Source organism: Phoca vitulina, unplaced genomic scaffold (assembly GCF_004348235.1).
Source record: "Phoca vitulina isolate PV1807 unplaced genomic scaffold, GSC_HSeal_1.0 scaffold5, whole genome shotgun sequence".
Taxonomy (NCBI): domain Eukaryota; kingdom Metazoa; phylum Chordata; class Mammalia; order Carnivora; family Phocidae; genus Phoca; species Phoca vitulina.
The window spans coordinates 78,466,371-78,488,762 of record NW_022589708.1 but is presented as its reverse complement, the minus strand read 5'-3'; the positions used below and the strand labels follow the sequence as shown (position 1 = coordinate 78,488,762).

The 22,392-nt window shown below is 34.9% G+C and overlaps 1 protein-coding gene across 4 annotated transcripts in view; it reads right to left on the bottom strand.

Annotated features, from left to right (window-relative positions):
* XPO4 (exportin 4) overlaps positions 1-22,392 on the bottom strand; it is a 117,332-nt gene that overhangs the window by 42,509 nt on the left and 52,431 nt on the right. For all 4 annotated transcript variants that reach the window (XM_032403375.1, XM_032403371.1, XM_032403373.1 and 1 more), the window contains 3 exons: positions 8,688-8,800; positions 3,932-4,089; positions 3,502-3,676 (listed from right to left, as the gene is read on the bottom strand). In XM_032403375.1, coding sequence (XP_032259266.1) covers positions 3,502-3,676; positions 3,932-4,089; positions 8,688-8,800 — 446 coding nt within the window. The remainder of the gene's footprint in view (positions 1-3,501; positions 3,677-3,931; positions 4,090-8,687; positions 8,801-22,392) is intronic.

The following is a 22,392-nucleotide window of genomic DNA, read 5'->3' as shown; positions in this document are numbered from 1 at the left end:
TTCGAGTCATAGTCTCTTCAAATTTCACTGAATCGATTCAAATGGATGTACCAGTATTATAAACATTTTATAAAACAATTGATATAATGTGAACAATTATTTTGTTAGAATTTTAATTTTTAAGGCAATGATTCCATCTCTACAGTATTCTCACCTCTTCAGTCCAGGAATAGACAGTATCTGATTTCTGGGGTGCAATGAAAAAATTCTTGGCTTCAGGAAGCCTCAAGTAATACCAGGAAATTTTAACAGCCAACAGAACAACTTGGCTGAAGATTGGAATTACTCTTTTTGAGCACTTTCAGTTCACTGCAAGTTGAAGAGCAGTCATAAATAACTATCTTCACACACAGGCTAAAGCCACCAAGCAAAGACACGTTTCATGAAATGCACATTAGTATCACAAACTTCTCTTCCCATGTAGATTTTTTTTCTTGCTACAGCCACATAATTACCATTGGAGACATAAACTTCTAAAAAAGGAGACAATCTGTATGTATTCCTAAATAAATATAGTTTTGAAAAAATATTCTCACAATAACACAGAAGTGTATATGCTGAATCTATTTTCCTATTGGGGGCAAAAAAACCTCCTTCGCTATTAGAGAAAAACAAAACATTTCACAAAATTAAAATTGTGAAGAAAAGTAATATTAAAACTATTGGTTTGCACAAAATTCAAGAACTTGTCTTACCTTGGTAAAATAGTTTACACATCACATGCTCTCAATAAGTGCTATTATTTAAAGGTTCATTTTTATCATTATTATTCCACATTTTATTATGCGTACTGTACAGGCACTTCCATATAGTTAATCCACCCCATGGAACACTAGAAGGAATTATTATCCTACCTATATCAACGTGCTCAAAAAAGGTTAAGCAATTTGTCCAAGGTTCTGTAGTTTATAATTACTTGGCTCATGACAGTACTGTCTCCTTCCAATGTTCATGATCTTTCTGTATCACGCTGACTCTCAAAGCAGTTTTTTTTAATATGTCTCAATTTTTCTATTTTTACTTAAAAAATGATTTTTTAAATATATTTTTCCATCTGAGGTCGACAACTATGTATTATGTACTAGTACTACAATCACTGGGTGCCCAAGGAAACAAAAGATGATGTGACCTGTGTCCTAGAACTTCCACCCTGGTTTGGCTAGATTTGTTCATGTACTTTGGTATTATTTGCACATTCCCCAGGCTCCCCTCCCCCAGCACACACAAGATATAATGAAAACCACATGAGGTTGAGATGACATTTAGGAGGATTTGTTTAGTCTTCTGGCAACTCATCCTGAGGGGGTCTCCCTCTTAGCCCTCAACTTCACCAAACCTCGCCTATCTGGATACTCTGAGTAATACAAAGCTTTAGACAAATCTTTCCCCTTTGCCTTTTTAATAGGTAACCAATTATTTTTTTCAATTTAAATTCAATTAACTAACATATATTAGTTTCAGAGGTAGGTAGCCATTTTTTTTTTTTAGGATTGTATTTATTTATTTGACAGAGAGCAGGAGACAGAGTGAGAGAGAGCACAAGCAGGGGGAGCAGCAGAGGGAGAAGGAGAAGCAGGCTCCCCACTGAGCAGGGAACCTGATGTCGGGCTCAATCCCAGGACCCAGGGATCATGACCTGAGCCAAAAGCAGACATTTAACCGACTGAGCCACCCAGGTGCCCCGGTAACCAATTATTTTTAAAACCATTTTAAAACATCATAAACAGATCAATTAAATTAATTAAAACAAATGAAAAGAAATAACACTTTTCTTAAATGAAATCTACTAGGTATATCATATCTACACCACACCTTCTTGTGAAACAAGCACAATATACATCAACTCTGAAAGTGTATCTAGGCTTTCTGTATTCTAAAATTTCTCTATCAATCTTGACAGAAAAATTGTTTTCCAAGTTGTCAGTCTCCTGGTCAAAATAAATGAATTCTAAACTTAAAATCTGCAAACCAAAATGTTATATATCTTCCAGCAATTCTTCTATAAAGTGCTTAGGAACTTCTTTTTTTTTTTTTTTAAGATTTTTTTAATTTATTTGACAGGAGAGAGAGAGTACAAGCAGGGGTAGTGGCAGGCAGAGGTAGAGGGAGAAGCAGGCTCTCCACTCAGCAGGGAGCCCGATGCGGGGCTCGATCCCAGGACCCTGGGATCATGACCTGAGCCGAAGGCAGATGCTCAACGACTGAGCCACCCAGGCACCCCGCTTAGGAACTTCCTTAACCCACAAACAGAAACTAAAAAATAGCTGTGTTTCTAAATACGTGATCAACATACTGTTTAATCCACCTGGTTTAGAACAGAGTACAAACAAACCAAGGTGGGGGAAAGCACAATGAAACCATGTAAAATGAAACCTGATTTGATTCAGAATTTGTGATAATTTGAAAGGGGTTTGAATCAAGCTTACTTAGAATTTCCCCATGTTTCCATGCTCAGAACATAATTTTTCCCCGAGAAATTCAAATCTCACATATGATGCCTTTAAGCTTCTATTCCTCTACTACCTACATTTTTTTCCAACACACAAATATCTGCCTGACCTGGTTCCTTTACTCATCAAACCACTAAAGTGTCCAACTACATAAATCATTCTCGAGTCCTCTATCTTCTGAACACCCGTAAAGGGATACGAAAAATCATACAGATGTTGCCAGACCCCCAACAAAACAATTCAGTTAGGATTTAACATAAAATTCAAACATATCTACAAATATTCTTTTTACTTACGATCTTTGAAAAAAACCCACATTTTGATTCATAAAAAGAAAAATTAGTTTCAACAATTTAAGAACCACTAGAGAGGAAAAAATCAATTATTTCCCATGATTAATGTAGTTATTCACAGTAACTGTTATAAACACAGCTGTGTTGTCAAGGAGTTTTAGTTTCCTAAATTAAATTTTATATTTGGAAAATATACAATCGACAACTTGTACCAAAAAACATCTTTAGTACTGTTATTGATCTTGATTTAAAGAAAATTAAATTCTACCAAGATATACTATTAAACCACAGCATCAAAAAAATTAAAGAATACAGCCTAATCAAAACCAGCATGATTACATTTGAACCAAATTATGTTCATATAATTTCCAGGTAAGTCCAAATTTTTTAATCCTCAAAAAATATAAAATTACCATATTAGCAATTTTTAAACTTAAAATTTTCATTGTTAAAATGGGCTTGCAACATAATTCTTAATATAGACACTTCACTCCATTTCCTACAGACACTCAATTATCTCAAAATTAAAATCTTGACACCAATAAATTTAATCTATTAAAGTGATTTTAATCCACAAGACTTTAAAAGTAATGTTTCTAAACACAGATTACAAATAATTTGCACATATAAACAAAAATGCAATTTTAACAATAGCTAGCACTTGCTTAATTACTTGTCATGAGAAATGCTGCAGAGGCACAGCAAATTGCCTTGTAAAAAACGGAACGGACACAATTTATTTTAGAATAGGCACTCACCACTTCTTCCAATGCAGCACTTCGCCCAAAAGAACAAGTGAGGTGTGTGAGGCAGTTAACAAAGGACGAGAAAAGTTCATTTGGAATGGCAGTTAAAACATTTCGAGGGAACACAGTTATCAGGTTGCTGATAATGCTGGAGATTCCCACAGCTTCTGAATCTTCTATTTCAATTCTACAAATCAAGTAATGAGTATTATTAAGTGGTAGTAGAAGAAAAGTCCCAAGAACTCATTTCCAAACATGCAAATATTATCACCCATTCATTTTTAAAGGCATGTCTCTGTGTATTAATTTCAAATTACCCATATAACTATACTTCAGAATATAAACAGGGAAAAAAAAAATCACTGGTTTTTCTCCTCTAATGTTAAACACAAAGAAAAAACTGAAAGTTCCTTTTTCAGTTATGAAGGGTAAGTATACCTACCCATTGATAGTATTCAGTAATCCCTCAATGAAGTGTGCTAGATAATCAACTTGTGATCCTTCATCGGGGAAGATAGGTCCATGAAGAGAAGCTAACTGGGCAAGGCACTGAAGAGAATCTTGTGCCATATCTGAATCTTCTCTGATTTTTCGATGTACCTGTTAGAAAGAATTACTAATCCATAAAAATAAATTCTTCTTTTGTAAGGGTCACGTGTCTATCATGCCGAATGAGGTAAGAGAAAAAATTCACTGTAGCTGGTTATTTCTAGAAAATTAATTCTTGAACTTAACTAAAATTGAAAATTGTCCCTCAGTCCACTTTACATTATAAGCCATGATTTTAAACTTATCAAGTAATTTTTAACTGAGGGCTACCTACATTTTGAAAATTGAACTGTCTCCAGCATGTTATGACAAAGAGAGAAACAGATGCCAGCCAGTCAGACATACTGCTTCTTCTAAAAACAGCAACAACGACAGTCATCTGTATTATGCTAACTATGCCTAGCTACAGCTTCTTGCTAAAGTTAGCAGACAAGTTCAATCAAGAGTATATAGATGCTGCTTTAGCAGAAGTAAACAGTTGCACACTTAGAAAACCAATATACCTTTCAATCCCTAAACATTCACCCGGTATATAAGCACATTCTTTCATTACTCTGAGATTGCCCACAATTTGTTTCAATTTCATTTTATCTTATACCATTGCTATTAATAATGGCTAAATTTTTAAAATTTTATTTAAATTATATTTAAGTCCACTTTAAACCTCATCTAGATCTTATTTCAATGATGCAATACTGATGTGAAACATCTGGTGCACAGTATGCTGTACGAAGGAAATGCTCCTGAAATACTGCTCCCTAGTTTTAGTGTGTTATTAATATTCTCAGATTTTAAAAGATGTTTCATTTCTGTGATGTGACATAATTAAACAGGAAAATACACTTAGGAAAGAAATTACAGGTAATTTCTTATCCTAATCCACCAACCACATTTAACGGCAACCATTTTCTACTTTCCACAAGCATTTGACTTCTCCAGCCCTTCTTTTCTTACACAAATCTCTTTGCTTTCTGAATGTCACAGAATTTTAAACATTAGTTCTCTATTTGTTTCAAGTTACATTCACTTTGACTCTGCAAATCATTTATAAATTACTTGAAGTTACCATATTTCTCTTAAGTATTCACAGGTACATTTTTGGGACACAGTGAACAGACACTCAAATCTTTATTCACAGATTAATTTCATTAATCTTTAAACCTTGAACTTCTTAAGGCTGTAAGAAATTTAAAATACTAAAGAGTCACAAAGTTAACTGATCTACTGACATGTTTAAAATATTCCACCCTCTTTGGTCTAGAACGGGGGTTGGCAAATCATAGCCTATGGCCAAATCTGGCCTCCTGCTTATTTTGTATGGCCTATCAGATGGTTTTTACATTTTTACAGGGTTGAGGAAAACAAAATCAAAGAAAAATGTTAATTTCAAACATAAGACAATTATACAAAATTCACATTTTAGTAACTGTGAATAAAATTCTACAGGAACACTGCCACACTTATTTGTTTAGGTATCATCATGGCTGCTTCTGTCTGACAATGGCAGAGCTAAACAGCTGCCTCGGAGAACATATGACCTGCAAAGCCAAATATTTACTACCTGGCCTTTACAGAAAAAGTCTGCCAATCCCTGGTCTAGAATAACACAAATGTTTCTCAAAATACACCCTATTACATTTTAAGTTTTAAATAGTAAATTAAAAGTATAATACACAAATTCATATATCTACATTGTCCAATTCAAGAACTTCTGAACACAACTCATTCTCAAATTCCTTATCTGAAAACTGTAACTAAATTTCTCTCATCATGCCTTTTTACCTAATCACCATTTAAACATGTTATCCAGGGGTACATTCTGCCAATGAATATAATGCAATCCGGACAATAGAGGTTTTCTTTTCTACCTATAGAGCTAAATGGTTGCTCATTCCTGGTTGAGAAGAGAGGAGCCAAAATATATGATGACCGAAATAGCTAATGTTGATTATGTAATAAAATAAAATAAACTGCCTCAGAGCCTGCATGTACTACTGTTCAAACTTAATTTATGTTCTCTGAAATATGAGCCATATAAAACTCGTGATAAGCCAATGATTAATTCTTGTATAATATAGTAGATTCTTGCCCTTCTTCCAATGTCAGCATTACAAAGGAGTTCTACCGCAACTGAACTATATTATACAAATTAAAAACTGAATTTATCACCTGAATAGGAAAAGCAGAGGGATACGGAAAAGCAAAGTCTAGCAGAACACCCAAGGAGGTGAATGGCGAAGCAAGACAAGGAGTAAAGAGAAGCAAGTTAGTAAGATAAATTCTATTGGAACAGGCTGAATCTGAGATGTCTGTGGGCCATCCAAATTAAAACATCGAGTAAGCACTTGGATTATAAGGCTCTGGAACTCTGGAGCAGCCTGTGCTGAATATAGATTTAGGAGTCATCAGTGCAGAAGTGGCGCTTCAAGTCCTACGTGTGGAAGAGAGCACCCAAGGAAAGTGTATACAGTCAGCAAAGTTGAGAACTAAGAGAGAACACTAATAAGTTTTGCAGTAAGCAGAGAAAATAAGAGACCATAAATGAGGTCAAGGAGAATCAAAAAGGTAGGAGGAAAAACTAATGAAAGTGGTTTTTCTAATACCTTATGGAAGAAAGAAAAATTGAGACATCTGTAAACTTCTGAGGGACAGAATGAAACCTAGAGTATTCCTAAATTCAGATGTGACCAACACATTTAAAGTCTTAAATTCATGCAATAGTATATTTATGTCTACCTACTCAAATCTAGAGAAATAAGGATATCCAACAGAAAACTGCTTTCTATTAGGTAATGAATTCACATAACTGCAAATAAATGAATGAAATTAAACGATCAGCCACTGTTATTTTTGTAATAAATTACAAATTAAAACTCCTTAATGAAAGCAATAGGCCACAAACACAAAACTATTAAAATAACACAGTAAAAAGGGTTAACTTTCAACTTCAGAAGCTATTTGCATGGGGTGGTTCACAGCTGACAGGAGCAGCTGTCTAGTTTGTCTAGACAGCTGTTCAGATTTGGGGGAGCTGTTTCCAGTACTGCCAGCAAGTTTTTCACCTTTTCAAAAACTGCTGGAATGGGATCGTCTTTCAGTCAAATGAATAACACAAAGAAGTGAACTTGGATATGCATCAAAACAATTTCTGTCAGATGTGGCAGGCAACAGAATTTCTTAATTTAGTTACAATTATCGCTTTCGTACGGACAGTGTTTTTAGTCATCATTTCTCTGATTTAAAGAATAAAATGTAAGGTAATGTTTATTCTGAACATTTCTATTTTATTTCATTTTTATGTATAACCATGGATGAATAACCTTATTCTAGGTATTGTAAAATATATACCACAAAGCTACAATATTTTAAATGGTTTCATCAGAAAAGGAAGGCAGTTGTAAGGATAGTAAATAATGTTTTTCTAACAAATGAAAAGGTAAGAAACTAAAATGGTTGGGATTAAGTAAAAGGGCTTCCTTTCTTTTTTTTCTTAATTGGTCTTTATTTGGACTTTTACCCCAGTCATTATATCTAACTAACTTGTGTGCTTGCACTATTAACAGCAAATCAGCATCCCTCCCCACTCTATACACACATTTTTTTCACCAGCTTTGGACTATTGTAGTGGGGACCCTCATGAGCAAACATAGGAACATATTGCTTACTTCTTGATATTTAGCAAATAATAAACAGGACTATTTAAAGTTACAATTGAAATAAATTGCTATTCAATAACACTAACTTAACCCATGACTGATAAATTAGTACATAAAAAAGTATACTACTCTACTACAGTAGTTCTCAAAGTGTGGTCCAGGGATCCTGAGACATTCCTAAGATCATGTCAGGTTATCTATAAGGGCAAAACTATTTTCATACTAATACTAACACAGTATCTGCCCTTTCCATTCTCACTGTCATACATGTATACAATGGAGTCTCCTCAAGGTTACTTGACCTGTAATAATATTACAACCAACTGGATGCAGAAGCAGATCTGAGAATCTGGCCATCTTCTATTAAGCATAAAATGTGAGTTCTGCAAAAATATAAAACAATGCCACTCTTTTCAGGAAACTTCCCTATAGCTATTTGTTCACTAAAATGTTATTTATGTTAATATGTAATGGTTTGGTGTTGCTATTTTTTTTTTTAAAGATTTTATTTTCAAGTAATCTCTCTACCCAACATGTGGCTTGAACCCACAACCCTAAGATCAAGAGTTGCATGCTCCACCGACCGAGCTAGCCAGGTGCCCCCTCGTGTTGCTATTTTTAAATGAATTAATTACTTTTTAAAGTTTTCAGTTTGAATTTTTAATACGGTAAATATTAATAGCTATAACCCCATAAACAAAAGCTCTTCGGAGTCATCAATAATTTTTAAGAATGTAAAGGGGTCTTGAGATCAAAAAGTTTGAGAACTTCGGCTCTAGGACATTCAACTCTTCATACTTACATAACATTTTTATAAATTAGCAAGAACATTTCTAGATAATTTCTATTTAAGCAGATGTATTTGTTAGAAGAGAAGGCTTCAGAGGAGAAAGCAATCTGTCCTGTTTTACTTAAGAAAAATACAAAACATGTACTCTTTTCAGTGGCACTCTTCCTTGGCCTTCACCACCAGAGATGAAAAGCAAGACTTACTGTGAAGAACAGCTCCATAACTCTGCTATCCAGAAGAGTCTCCCGCCAGGACTCTGTTGGCTTTAACAGCACATTTTGTGAGGATTCAAACATAGCTATATAATGTCTGCCCAGTTATCTAGTGTCAAGGTCAACAACAATAACATTCTCACTTTGTCTAAAGTATAAGTATATCCTAAATATAACAGGAGCAATCCAGAAAGAATGTAATGGAAACAGTTTAAGCCTCTTCACATATGCTACATGCACGAAGCTAAGGAATAAAAGGCATTAGGTGCTTAAAAAAAAATGCTACAGGAATATAAGATCACAGTTTCATCAGAATTACATGTCATGCTGCAGGGATATAAAAACTTTGATAATCAGAGATCCTAATGGTAGCAACAAAAGGAAAAATGTGAATATAAAACAGATGCCAAAATATATACAAAAAAGGAAAAATCAATTTCTGAATATTTATCCCATTTCCCCCAATATCTTATTAACAGCTAAAACTACATATACAAAATGTGAGTCTCATAAAAGACTACTTGAAAAAATAGTATTTTCCCCAAAGAAGTATATTCACTGGGTAACAAAAAAAGAACAAGAGCAAATATACATCATACTGAAGCAGAAAAACTCCCACACATTAGATTATGCAAATACCAATTCCAGACAAAGAAATAATCAGTTTATGTACAACTCTATATTCATTTAAAATCCCACAGACTAAAAATCAACTTTTACGGTGTTCAAGTGTTTCAATATCAAACATGCTTCAAATGGAATCCTATCTTTGCCATACTTCAAATAACCATAACATACTTTTAAGTGTCCACGAATATAATTCACACAAGGACACTGATGTAGAAACTGAGGTTAAGAAAAGGGAAAGCTGTCTGCGCATGAAGACAGTAGTTATGCCCCTTCCACTGCTAATCAGATGTCCAGCTAAATACATCAACAGGGCAACATTCTAATCACTCAATGAGAAATTTCAAAAATAGTTATCCAAAACTATAGCTTGCAAAAATTAGACACAAGTTCAAATGCTGTATTTTCATTAAAGCCCAAATCATTAAGAGAGAACATTAGAGGCTATGAAAATGCTTTGGAAATCATTTTTTAAAAGATTATTACTTAACCCCCTTTTGAAATATCTAATATTTTGTCTCTGAAGAGCAAGGAGGGGACTACGAGTTGTTTGAGAAGAGAAGTCTGCTTGCTTATTTCGGAAAAACTGCTCCAAAAATGTTCTGCAGCTCCATTTGATTGATGAATAAAAGTGAAATTCAAGTCAGTCACATAATTTCACTTTTCTCTTCCTTTATCTGCCCCCTTGTGGAGGTGCAGGGAAAGAGTCAAGAGGACTTGTAAGAGGAACTGTTAAAACGAAGTAAGCCTGGATTTTGAAGAGAAAAAAAAAAATCAGCCCATGAGTACTAAGAGTTTTCAGTGTGTTAATAGTTTTTTAAATGACTTCACTTTCTCACTAGGCACACATTTTGATCTTATGTTGTTAATGTGCTCTGCATTCAGAATATACTGGTTGAATACTAGGTATTTTTACATGTTGTCTAAAATGAAGGCTTATCTTAGAGAAACAAGTATTTGTGGATGAAATCATAGGGCGTCTAGGATTTGCTTTACAATTATCTGAGGATGGAAGAGTATAGATTGAAACAAAAACTCAGAGCTAATGAAGCTGGGTATTTTATTTTTGCACATCTTTGAAATTTTCCACAATAAAAGTCTGGGGCATAAAAAAAGGTTTAAGCATATGAAATAAAGTACCCAAGAGTAAGGCAATAAATTCTTTGTACTTCATAAAAAATATTCCACTTATTTTTTTTCCAGCTCTATTTTCCTTAAATTTCAATGTCCCATTTTATTAATTAAAAGGCAATGATTTTGATATATACTGTTCAGTAATGAAAAATATTTATTACTTATGCTCAGTACTGTGTTGAGCACCTGCATAAAGAAAATCATGACAATCTCCTTCAAATTTTTTAGGAGTTTGCAATCTTATAGTAAAATGGTAACAAACTATTATTTTGCTGGACATCCAGATCTAACAAACAAAATATATGTGTATAATTTTACTAAATATTTTCATCTAGAAAAATTACAGAATTTATTAGTACTTCATATGCTTACAAAAGGTATAAATTTATTGATGATTGACTGATTGATGAGAGAGAGCACAAGCAGGGGGAGCAGCAGGCAGAGGGAGAGGGGAGAAGCAGCCTCCCTGCTGAGCAAGGAGCCCGATGCGGGACTGTCCTGGGATTATGACCTGAGCCGAAGGCAGATGCCTAACCGACTGAGCCACCCTGGCGTCCCAGGTAAAAATTTATTTTTAAATTAGGTGGGATATGAGACAGATTCACATAACCGTAGTAAAATGGTCCGTCTCAAAGCAGACCATCTGTCAATTTTTTTATTAATACAGCCACCCAGGCAGCGAGCAAGTGCAAGCTGCTCTCTCTCAGAGTAAGAAAGACAAATACTTCAGGTGCTGGTACCTGCAAGAGAAAGCTAAAATCTAAAACCCCCAAGAGCCCTACACAATTCAAGCACAGAGGAAGAATATTGGGAGAATACTGGCAAAAGTAAAGTGAGGAATATTTATGTCTTGGAAATATGGAAAATCTCATTCCAAGGGAAGGCGAGGAATCTCCTGCATCCTAACTAAGCCTCCTGGTTATACTCAACAAGGGGTTGCCAGTGTTCTTCAGTGAGTGGAAGGTGATCACTTCAAAGATTAGTAAGTATTACAAAAGAAAACAAAACCTAAACCAAGATACTTGTTTAATTCTCTTTTCTACCCTTTTTGTATTTAGAAAAAGTGTATGCTCCATAAATTCTTATGGAGAGCAAGGATTTCTATTAAGAGAAAATGGAAAGACATACATTTAAGAGAGGGCTTTTTCCAGATATGAAATGGAATTAATTGCAATTGCTCATCTAAACTTCAGGTTCAAAATAATCCTCAAATCTTTAATTTTTTTAAATCCTGGTTTCAGCTTCCCTGATCCTGGTCTGTTTTAAACATACTTTCCCTAGTGCCCAGTATGTACGGCCAAATTTCTTCTAAAAGCTGACAAGTATATTTTTAAAATGTTAATTCCTTACATTTTGCTAACACCACATGGAGATCTGTGAGTTCTGTATGTGACATCTATCAGAAAATACTTTCCCCCTAATTATTTTATTTTTTAAAGATCTTATTTATTTATTTATTTGACAGAGAGAGAGAGAGAGAGAGAGAGAGAGAACACAAGCAGGGGGAGCAGCAGAGGGAGAGGGAGAAGCAGACTCCCCGCTAAGCAGGGAGCCCGACGCGGGGCTTGATCCCAGGACCCCAGGACCATGACCTGAGCTGAAGGCAGACGCTTAACCGACTAAGCCATCCAGGTACCCCAGTCCCCTAATTATTTTAAAGTTCATGTGAGTTTTTTGTTTTCCAACTCCAAATCTCGAAAGGACTTTTTATCTTGACATGTTGTTTGCCTTCTTCTTCTTTTTTTTAAAAGATTATTTATTTATTTATTTGACAGAGAGAGAGAGAGACACAGCAAGAGAGGGAACACAAGCAGGCGGAGTGGGAGAGGGAGAAGCAGGCTTCCCGCCGACAGGGAGCCCAATGCGGGGCTCGATCCCAGGACCCTGGGATCACGACCTGAGCCGAAGGCAAACGCTTAACGACTGAGCCACCCAGGCGCCCCTGTTGTTTGCCTTCTATTAGAAAACTCATTTATAACACACTTCGCTCAGAGGTTACCCTAACTGTTCTTTGAAGAATTAATCTACAACACTGCAGACTTAACTACCTTCTTACAAGTCAGCCCAGCACAACCACCACCACCATTTTTGCATAGTAAAAGTGCACACATACTCATGTTGGTACAATAAGATACAACCATGTAACTTAATTACAAATAATATTTCTATTGAAAGAACATGTAACTACCCCAAAAGCATTTTAACAAAAACTTAAACATTAAAAGCAACAAAAGAACAGTGTAATAATGAATAGAACAAATTTTTAAGAACAAAGCTATTCGGACAAAAAATACATGTTTTAGTTAGCAGACTGTGCTGTGAAACTGCTGATGTGGTTACCTTCATAAGAAGCTATGAGGGGGCACCTGGGTGGCTCAGTTAGTTAAGCGTCTGCCTTTGGCTCAGGTCATAGTTCCAGAGTCCTGGGATCGAGTCCCGCATTGGGCTTCCTGCTTGGCAGGGAGTATGCCTCTCCCTATCTCCTCTGCTCTTGTTCTTTCTCTCCCTCTCTCAAGTAAATAAACAAACAAACTCTTCAAAAAAAAAAAACAGGCTATGAGGGTTCTTCTGTATTACCTGAAATATTGTTACTATGAATATACAAGTATTACTTTTCAATTAAAAAAAAAACAGTGAGAAGCCTATCACAATGTGAATAGAACAGTCATATATAGATCTGGACCACATGTGTACATTCAAAATGTAAAAAATCAGGGTAATTCAATTTTTGATTTGGTACTGCCAATTAATTGACTATTTCTGTATGTTTGTATAAGACACCCCAAAATACCACTTTTTTCCCAGATAATTTCATAATGTAGACTACTTTAAAAACAAAAGACTACCTCTGAAATTCAGAAATCCAGTATTTCTATTCTTTTTTTTTATATAAAGATTTTATTTATTTGAGAGAGAGAGAGGAGGAGCAGAGGGCAAGGGAGAGGGGCAAGCTGACTCCATGATGAGTACAGAGCCCAACACGGGACTTGCTCCCACAACCACAAGATCATGACCTGAGCTGAAACCAAGAGTCAGACGCTTAACCGACTGAGCCATCCAGGTACCCTAGCATTTCTATTCTTAAGACAACATTTTAAAAAGGATTTAAAGTTTTGATTTATACTACTACATTAACATGCCATAATATCTACACATTATACTGCTTTATCTTTTTTATCCAAATGTATTATCAATGAAAGAGAAGTCTAATAATGAAGTGATTATTTACTAATTAATCATTTATTAGTTATACACCTATTTTACACCTATCAGATTTTAGGAGACCTACAACTCACAACAGGTTGATACTAGTTAAATAGCTAGCATTTACCAAAATCTGAATCAGATTTTAAATCAAGAATTTTCTTGGCCTATGGCTTTAAACATTTATCTACAATAAATACTGAACTCAAGTAATTTATATTTTGTATCAGAATAATTCATTTGTAACCAAATAAAGAATTCAGTAAAACAGCCATCCAGAGCTTTGTCTTTTAATAATCCTATGTCTTTTTAAAAATCTGTCATCCACATCTAATCTTACTTTACTTTCCCATATTTTCACCAAATTCAAAAACCACAAGTTATAGTACAATATTTGTCATTGTATCAAATACAAGCCCACTCCCCTCTTAGCAAGGGTTCAAATTCTGAAGTGCAAAAACCCAACCAGTCTTCTAAGTTCAACGCTATCTTAATCCTCTGGAAAATCAGCTGCAGCTAGACGTAAATTCAACTGCACTTCAGAACAGCAAAGAATTAAGTCTCTATTCTCTACTGTCTGTTTCACAATGTTCCTATCTAGCTCTAAAATTCTCTGCTTAGGAAAGCTCAGAAACTTCTAAGAACTCAAAAGCATATAAATGTACCACCTGCCCCATTTTATAACTGCATGACCAGAGAGAAACACACTAGGCTAAGAGCCAGAAGGACAGAATTGAATGCACCCTGCTACTGATTGTCACTGGATAAATCCTACTAAGTCTTCTGTCCCGAACAACAAGTCTTGAGGTCTCAAACAACAAACAGTATTATCAGTAAGCACATATATCTTAACACGAGGGGAGAAAAGTCATCTTCAGAGACACTGGTCCTTACAAATGCAAATGAGTTGTTCATCTACTAACACCTTTAGTAAGGGTATCATTTTGTGGTGGTAACGGACAGTAAAAAGACAATGAGTTATACAATAACTACAAATCATCCTCAAACAAACAGAGAGAGTATGAAAATTACCATAGCCTATACTTATAAATACTTTATGATATAGGAAGATCTTGTAGCAACAATGAACATTTTACAAAAGTAATAAAAACTTCAATTTCTCCATCTTCCCATATTCTTTTTAAGCCACCTCATTAGTAAAACCAAGTTTCAGAGGCAAAGGGAAAGCCAAGTTTTTCTTCTTAAACATTTATCTCTGTCACTATGAATTTTTCTAACAATAAAAACTGTTATTTCTCTTTCTGGCACAACACAGAACAAATGAGCCCAGTCTTACAGACAGCATTTAGTCCAAGTAACCAAAAGTCCTTTGAAATAAAGGAGAACTGACCTCACCTGAATGTTTTCCCAAGCCTTGCCTGCAAATAGTAACGTTGGCTTTACTGGAAATCCTAATTTAGGTGAAGGCTTCTATATCCCATTACTATTTTATGATCCAGTTAGCTTTCTCCAAGAGACTGAGTTGAAATTTTTTTTACTAAAACCAAATCAGATCCACAAAAATAGAATATCAATAAAAGGCAGTGTAACCAAACTAAAAAAAGAAGTATTATTAAAGTCAACATACCAAACATACCTGCCAAACATTCTTATTACAAAATGATACTGTGATTTATGATTAGCATTGCCAAAACCCTTAAGCATTTATGGACACCAGGTGAACTCCTAGCTAAATAATCTTAGCAGCATAAACAAACAGCCAAGAACTAAAATAATACTTTGGAATCAAATCACCTTACCCCACTAATTAAATAATATATATTTGTTAAGCATCTATTACTACATGCTAGACTGTGAGAAGGTATCCAGGCAGAGAAAGTCCATGTGAAGAGATGCCAAGGCAGAAGGAAACAGCTTGTGAGAGCAGCTCTAATAAAATAGCACAGAAAAGTTTTGAGAAGGAGACAGAGATCAGACCATCCAGGATCGTAGAGGCCATTTGTAAACTGGGATGATATGACAGAGGATCATGGGACCAGGGACACTTTCTTTGGACAGCAATGATCTGAAACAGAATGAAAGCAGGTAGATTTCGCCTCAGTCTCCATCAACAAAGTGAGACTGGGGTACATTCAGTAAGTAATTAGCTCACTGGGCCAAGGGGTGATTCTAACATCTACCAAATCCCAGGAGCTATATACATTGCTCCACCCAGGCCTGAGGTGGAGGATACTTACATAAATTACCTTTTACACATATAAAACCTACATATAATAAGTCCTTAATAAAGATAATGGTTTGCAGATGACACCATGTATATAAAAATTTTTTTTAATCCACTAAAAATACTATTTGAGTCAGTAAATTCAGCAACATTACATGGTACATGGTAAATTCAGCAACATTACATGGTACAAGATTAACATTAAAAACGTATTTCTATACACTAGCAATGAATATGAAAATAATTTTAAAATCAACTCCATTTACAATTGAATTAAAAAGAATAAAACATCAGGAATAAATTTAACAAAAGAATTCCAAAACTTCTACTCTGAAAATTATAAAACATTGTTGGAAGGAATTAAAGATTTAAATAAATGGAAGGATATCCCATGTTCATGGATCAGAAAATTTAACACTGTTAACATGGCAATACTCCCCAAACTGATCTACTGATTCAATACAACATCTATCAAAATCCCAGCTGCCTTTTCTGCAGAAATTGATAAGCTAATTCTAAATTTCATACGGAAATGTAAGGGACAGAGAGAAGACAAAATAATCTTCAAAAAAAAAAAAAAGAAAAAGAACAAAGTTGGAGGACACACACTTCCTGATTTCAAAACTTACTACAAAGCTATAATAATCAAGACAGTGTGGCACTGGCATAGTAACAGACATAAAGACCAATGGAATAGAATTGAGAAGCCAGAAATACACTGTCACATTTACAGTTGGGTAATTTTACACAGAGTGGGGGGTGGCAGGGACAAGACAATTCAATTGGAAAATATCTTTTTCAACAAATGGTGCAGAAACAACAGGATATTCAACATGCAAAAAAATGAAGTTGGATCTCCACCTTATACCATATACAAAAACTAACTTAAAATGATGATAGACCTAATATATGACCAACCTAACTGTATGGGCTAAAAACCGTAAAACTCTTAGAATAAAATATAAGATTAAATTTTTGTGGCCTTAAGAAAAAGAACAAAGTCGCAGTCCTGACACTATCTAACTTACTATGAAGCTACAATAATCAAGACAGTGGGTACTGGAGAAAACAATGGACAAACTAGATCAAAGGAACAGAATAAAGAGACCAGAAACAGATCTACATAAATGAAGTCCAATAATCTTTGATAAAGGAGCAAAGGTAATACAACAGAGTAAAGACAGTCTTTTCAACAAATAGTGCCTGAACAAATTCATTAAGAATTTATTGAACTGATAACCTAGACAGTTCATGGAATTTAGAACTCAATGGATATATTTCTTTATAAATAAATAATTTGAAAGGAAATAATTTTCTAGTGAGAAATATGGCATTTAAAGTAATTAAGTCAGACCTGCCCAACAGACACCTACATAAATGATGTAACTTACTGAGCCAAAGGGGCACCAAAGGACATAGCTCCTGGCATGTAAGGTTCAACTTCTAAGTTGCCTATGGCCTTAAATTACTAAGCAGTTAAGATCAGAGAGTTAAAAAGTATGTAAGTTAAGTTTCCTCTTGGGGAGACTTTTTTCTAATGCTCAATCCATTCCTCCCTGCTCCTGCATGGATTTAAACCATAAAAAGTAATAAGTGAAAAATCCGTGGGCTTAGAAAGAGAAAATAAAACTGCACAGCCTTGCTCAGACAGGAGCAAACAACTCAGTGGGCCTTCCGTTTGCTCTCCAACCACCTGCAGGTTGACATCAGAAAAGCAGTTTTGTTACCTTTCTCCTATAGCCAAAGGCCCTACTGGCTATGATGGTTCTATGTACTATAGTAGGTATAATGGGATAATAACTGTAAGTAATACAGTGGGATATCACAGGCAAGAAAACAGATACAAGAACTAACAAGTTTAAAAGTTCAACTACTAAATATTTTTCAAAATATTACAGTATAGGTTAATACATAATTCAGAAGAATCAATTATGACTTAAGACTGAAGGGACTACTCCCAACATAACCTTTCCTTCCAATGGCCTGAAGTTAAATTCTTCTTGCTGGTTTCTCCTGGATACGTTCCTTGTAAAGCAGAAATATCCCCGGAAGGATAATACATAAACTACTTCATATACTGATTAATGACTTAATAGACTGACCTTTCTTTTAAAGTGTACAATATCAGGTATAAACAGAGAACAGTTTGAGGAAAAACTAAAAAAAAAAAAAAAAGGACTGAAAAAGAAACTTCACAATGGCTTTACACATTTTTTCATACACACACTTGAAAATTCCATCAGATGCTGATTTCTACCACTTTGCTCGTCTACTTTTGAACAAACCTGGGCAAAGTTGATCAAACCAGCATTTAATAGCTAAGAATCTTGGATCATGATGGTAGGCATGCCATACATCCTAAAGCTTACTATCTTCCTCACTACCTCAACTGCATCCTGGACTATCTGAACATCCATACCATTGGCTATCTAGCACTACAACATCTTATTTTCTTGCCTCAATTCTGATTTCTTCCCCTTGGGTAATAAACAGGTTCATCTCTCCAAAGCATAAAGTGCAAAACTAAACCAAACCTTCAATTGTCTCAAACTACCACTCCATTTCTCACAGTTCATGGTCCTCAAAATACCGACACTTTCTACTTCAATTACCAATCACTACTCAATCACTGAAATGGCTTTTGTGCAATACCCACCCACCTGGTACTCAAATAAACAGATCTCCACATGACTATCTGTGCCCTGATACCCAATCTACATCTTCCTTATCAGTAACACAGCATGTCTACTACCTTTATTTTTTGAAACACAAATCTATCTTTGCTTCCCAGACTCCCTTGCCTGGTTATTCCCTCTGCTTGTCTGAACTGCCCTGCTCAATCTCTTTTGCTTTTTCCTGGTTCTTACTATTGCTGTACCCAAAGATTCTACCATTGACCTTCTCTGCTTCTCTTTGAATGATCTTTCTCACTCCCTTTACTTCAATGGCCCCATAAAAGGAGTATCTCCCAAAACTTTATCTTTACCCTTAATTTCCCTCTATTAACATTCTACGACAGTAGGCAGTTGACCTTTACTGCACAATTTCTAACCCTTGGCATGACTGATATTTTTAAAGCCTTGAGACTTACTTCACATACTACACAATTTACTCATTGATGGTACAATTCAATGGTTTTTAGTATAGTCAGAGTTATGCAACCATCACCATGATATAATTTTAGAACATTTTCATCATCCAAAAAGCCCCATGCACCTAAGCCATCACCTCCTGTTTCCTTCCAACCGTCCCAGCCCTAGGTAACCACTAATCTGGAATCATACATGTGGTCTTCTGTGAATGACTTCTTTCACTTAGGATGTATGATGTTTCCAAGGTGTATCCATGTTGTTGCATGTATCAGTATCAGCATTCCTTTTTATTGATAAATAATAGTCTATAATGTGGGTAAACCACATGTATCCATTTATCAGTTGATGGCTACTTGGGTCATTTCCACTTTTTGCCTATTATACTGTTAAGTACATTCACATAAAAGTTTTTGTGTGGATCACTGACATTTTGGGCACAATAACTGCTTCTTGTAGGAGCTGTCCTGTGCATTGTAGATGTCTAGCAGTAACCCTGGCCTCTACCCACCAGTTGCCAGTAACACTCCCCGAGAAGTGATAACCAAATACGTCTCCAGACATTGTCAAATGTCTCAAGTGTGCAAAATCACCCCAACTGAGAACCACTGCTGTAGAGTTATGATGTCTTCAGTGAAACTCTATGTATGTACATTAATCTTGACCTAAAATCACTGTAAAACAAATTATTATATACTCTTAAATATTAATAAATATCTAAATATTCATGTATTCTTTTCATTAATACCTCTCTGCACATCCTAGCTCCACTGCTGAGTTAGCTTCAACTGGCTTTCTCGATAACATTTTTATATCATAATTTACATACTTCTCTGTAAGAAATTTCCAAAAGCTTCAGCAGCCAACGATACAAAATTTCCTTCCAGGCAATCTAATGTATATTTTGGTCTACAATCATATCCTTTATCAACAACTATCTATGTAAATACAAATTTGGAGGCTCAGCATGCATATTTAACCTTATCACTTATTTATATGAATAATTTCTCCTATCAATCCTTTTGTATTCTAAATTAAAAACTGACGTTAGGGCAATTAAATTACATATTAACAGATAGAGCAATCATTCACCACCATGACATATCTCAGGTACTTCCTACTCCCCCAGCCTCTTCTATCTTTCTAATCAATAGTCAATTATCTGTTGGGATAACTGGAAATCCACATGCCAAAGAATTAAGCCTGATCATCATCTCACATCATACATCCAACTTAATTCAAAACAGATCAAAGTCTTCAGATGAAGAGTCTACATTTAAGAAGCCAGTCTTAGAAGAAGACACAGGCATAAATCTTCATGACCTTGGATCAGGCAATGATTTCTGAGATACGACAACAAAAGAAAAAATAATTGGACATCATCAAAATTCAAATTTTCTGTTTCAAAGGACATCATAAAAAAGTAAAATATGACTCAGAGAAATGGAGGAAATATTTGAAAATCATGTATCTGTTAAGGGACCTGTATCCAGAATATATAAAGAACTATTACAACTCAATTTTAAACAGACACACCAATTAAAAAATAGACAATGGATTTCACCAGGCATTTTTCCAAAGAAGATACATAAATGGCCCACAACCACATAAAAAGATGTTTAATACATTAACCATCAGGATAATGCAAATCAAAATCACAATGAGATACCACTTCAAATGAACTAGGATGGCTATAAACAGACAAATAACAAGTGTTGGCCAGGATGTGGAGAAATTGGAAACCTCATATAATGTTGGTGGGAATGTAAAATGGTACAGCTACTTTAGAAAACAGGTTGGCAACTCCTCAAAAGATTAAACACAGAGTTTCCACATGATCCAGCAATTCTACTCCTAGGTATATCCCAGAGAAATGAAAATGTAAGTCCAAACATGAACTTATAATGAATGTTCATAGCAGCAGCATTATTCATAATAACCAAAAAGCTGAAACAACCCAACTGTCAATCAACTGATCCATGAATAACTAGAAATCTGGTATATCCTTACAACAGAAAATTATGTGTATGTTGAGACAGAAAGAAAGAAAAAGAAAAAGAAAGGGACAAAATGTTTTCAACTGATGAATCTTGGTATTAGGACATCCGCCCAATTCTTTGAATTACTCTTGTAGTATCTCTGTATGTTTAGAATTACATCAAAATAAAAAGATGCAAAATAGAAAGCACATTACAAAAAATTATGAATAGGGACTAATACTGGCAATTTAACACAGCCTCATTTAACACGATACCATTCTAAATGATCCAATATATTTGATACAAGACACACATTCTACAAGGTCTACTAGCTATTCTTCTAACTTAAAAGATAAATCATTTTTTAAAAAGCCAACCACTTTATATTAACCAAGTTAAATTTGATCTGTAGGCTCTCTTCAAGGTACTAAGCTAAATAATTATCCAATTCCCTTCCCAATGGTTACAGAGATCACCAAGGAATTGCCAAAACTAGAAATTATATCAGAATCAGGTTCCTTGAAACTGACTTCCTTAATTAGCACTAAAAGTGTAGCTTAGTTTAATTCCATTGCTATGCTCTTTCCCCTTACATTTAAAGCTAATCCACTTAAAGGAAGGAGTACTGGACTGGAGTTCAGGTGGCCAACAAATGGCTACTATGCAAACATCTTGGTCAGATATGAATACATCTGTAAGTCATGAAGTAGAATATATGAAGGTCAAGATCAAGATCTACTTTTCTTTAAACAAGGAATTATTTCCTTTGGGAACACTGTAGCCTGCAGATGACAGGTTTTCCAAAGCTTTATCTAAATACTTTGTGAAAATATTTTATGTGTGTGTATCTTTAGACAAACTTTGTTTCCAAACTCCCACAGCACTGTTTGCCTTTACAAAACAGTCACTCTTCAGCCAACTACATTTCCCCCTAAAACACAGACTTTAAAATTGGCTCCAATATATGCAGTGTAACTTTTGTTGATTTTCCCTACATATGTAATTAATGTTTTGATAACTCCATATGGCCTGCTACTTTTTAAATCTGTCTCAAAGTTTTTCAACATCTTTCTTTTTACTAACAAAAACTGGAGCAAAAATTATATTGCAACACTCAAAGGAGAAATTTTTTAAAAAGCAAACCTAAGAAAATATGTGCCTTTTAACAACCAAAGAGAATATACTGAAGACATAAAATTAATAATGAGTAGAAAGATGATCAGTGAGCAAGGATAAAAGCAGAAAGTGATTAACATCCCTGTAAGCTCTGCCCCACAGAGCAACAGCTCACCATGACTGCCTTGGGGAAAGAAAACTGGAAAACTCAACTGAGTCAGAGACTCAATACCCTGTACAGCTTTTCACAGTTTTCTACTACATGAGTGTATTAACTTGAAAATAGAAGAAAACGCTATACCTAACCCCAATCAGCCCCTTTAAAATCCCACAATTTTACCAGCCAAAAACAGTAGGTAATT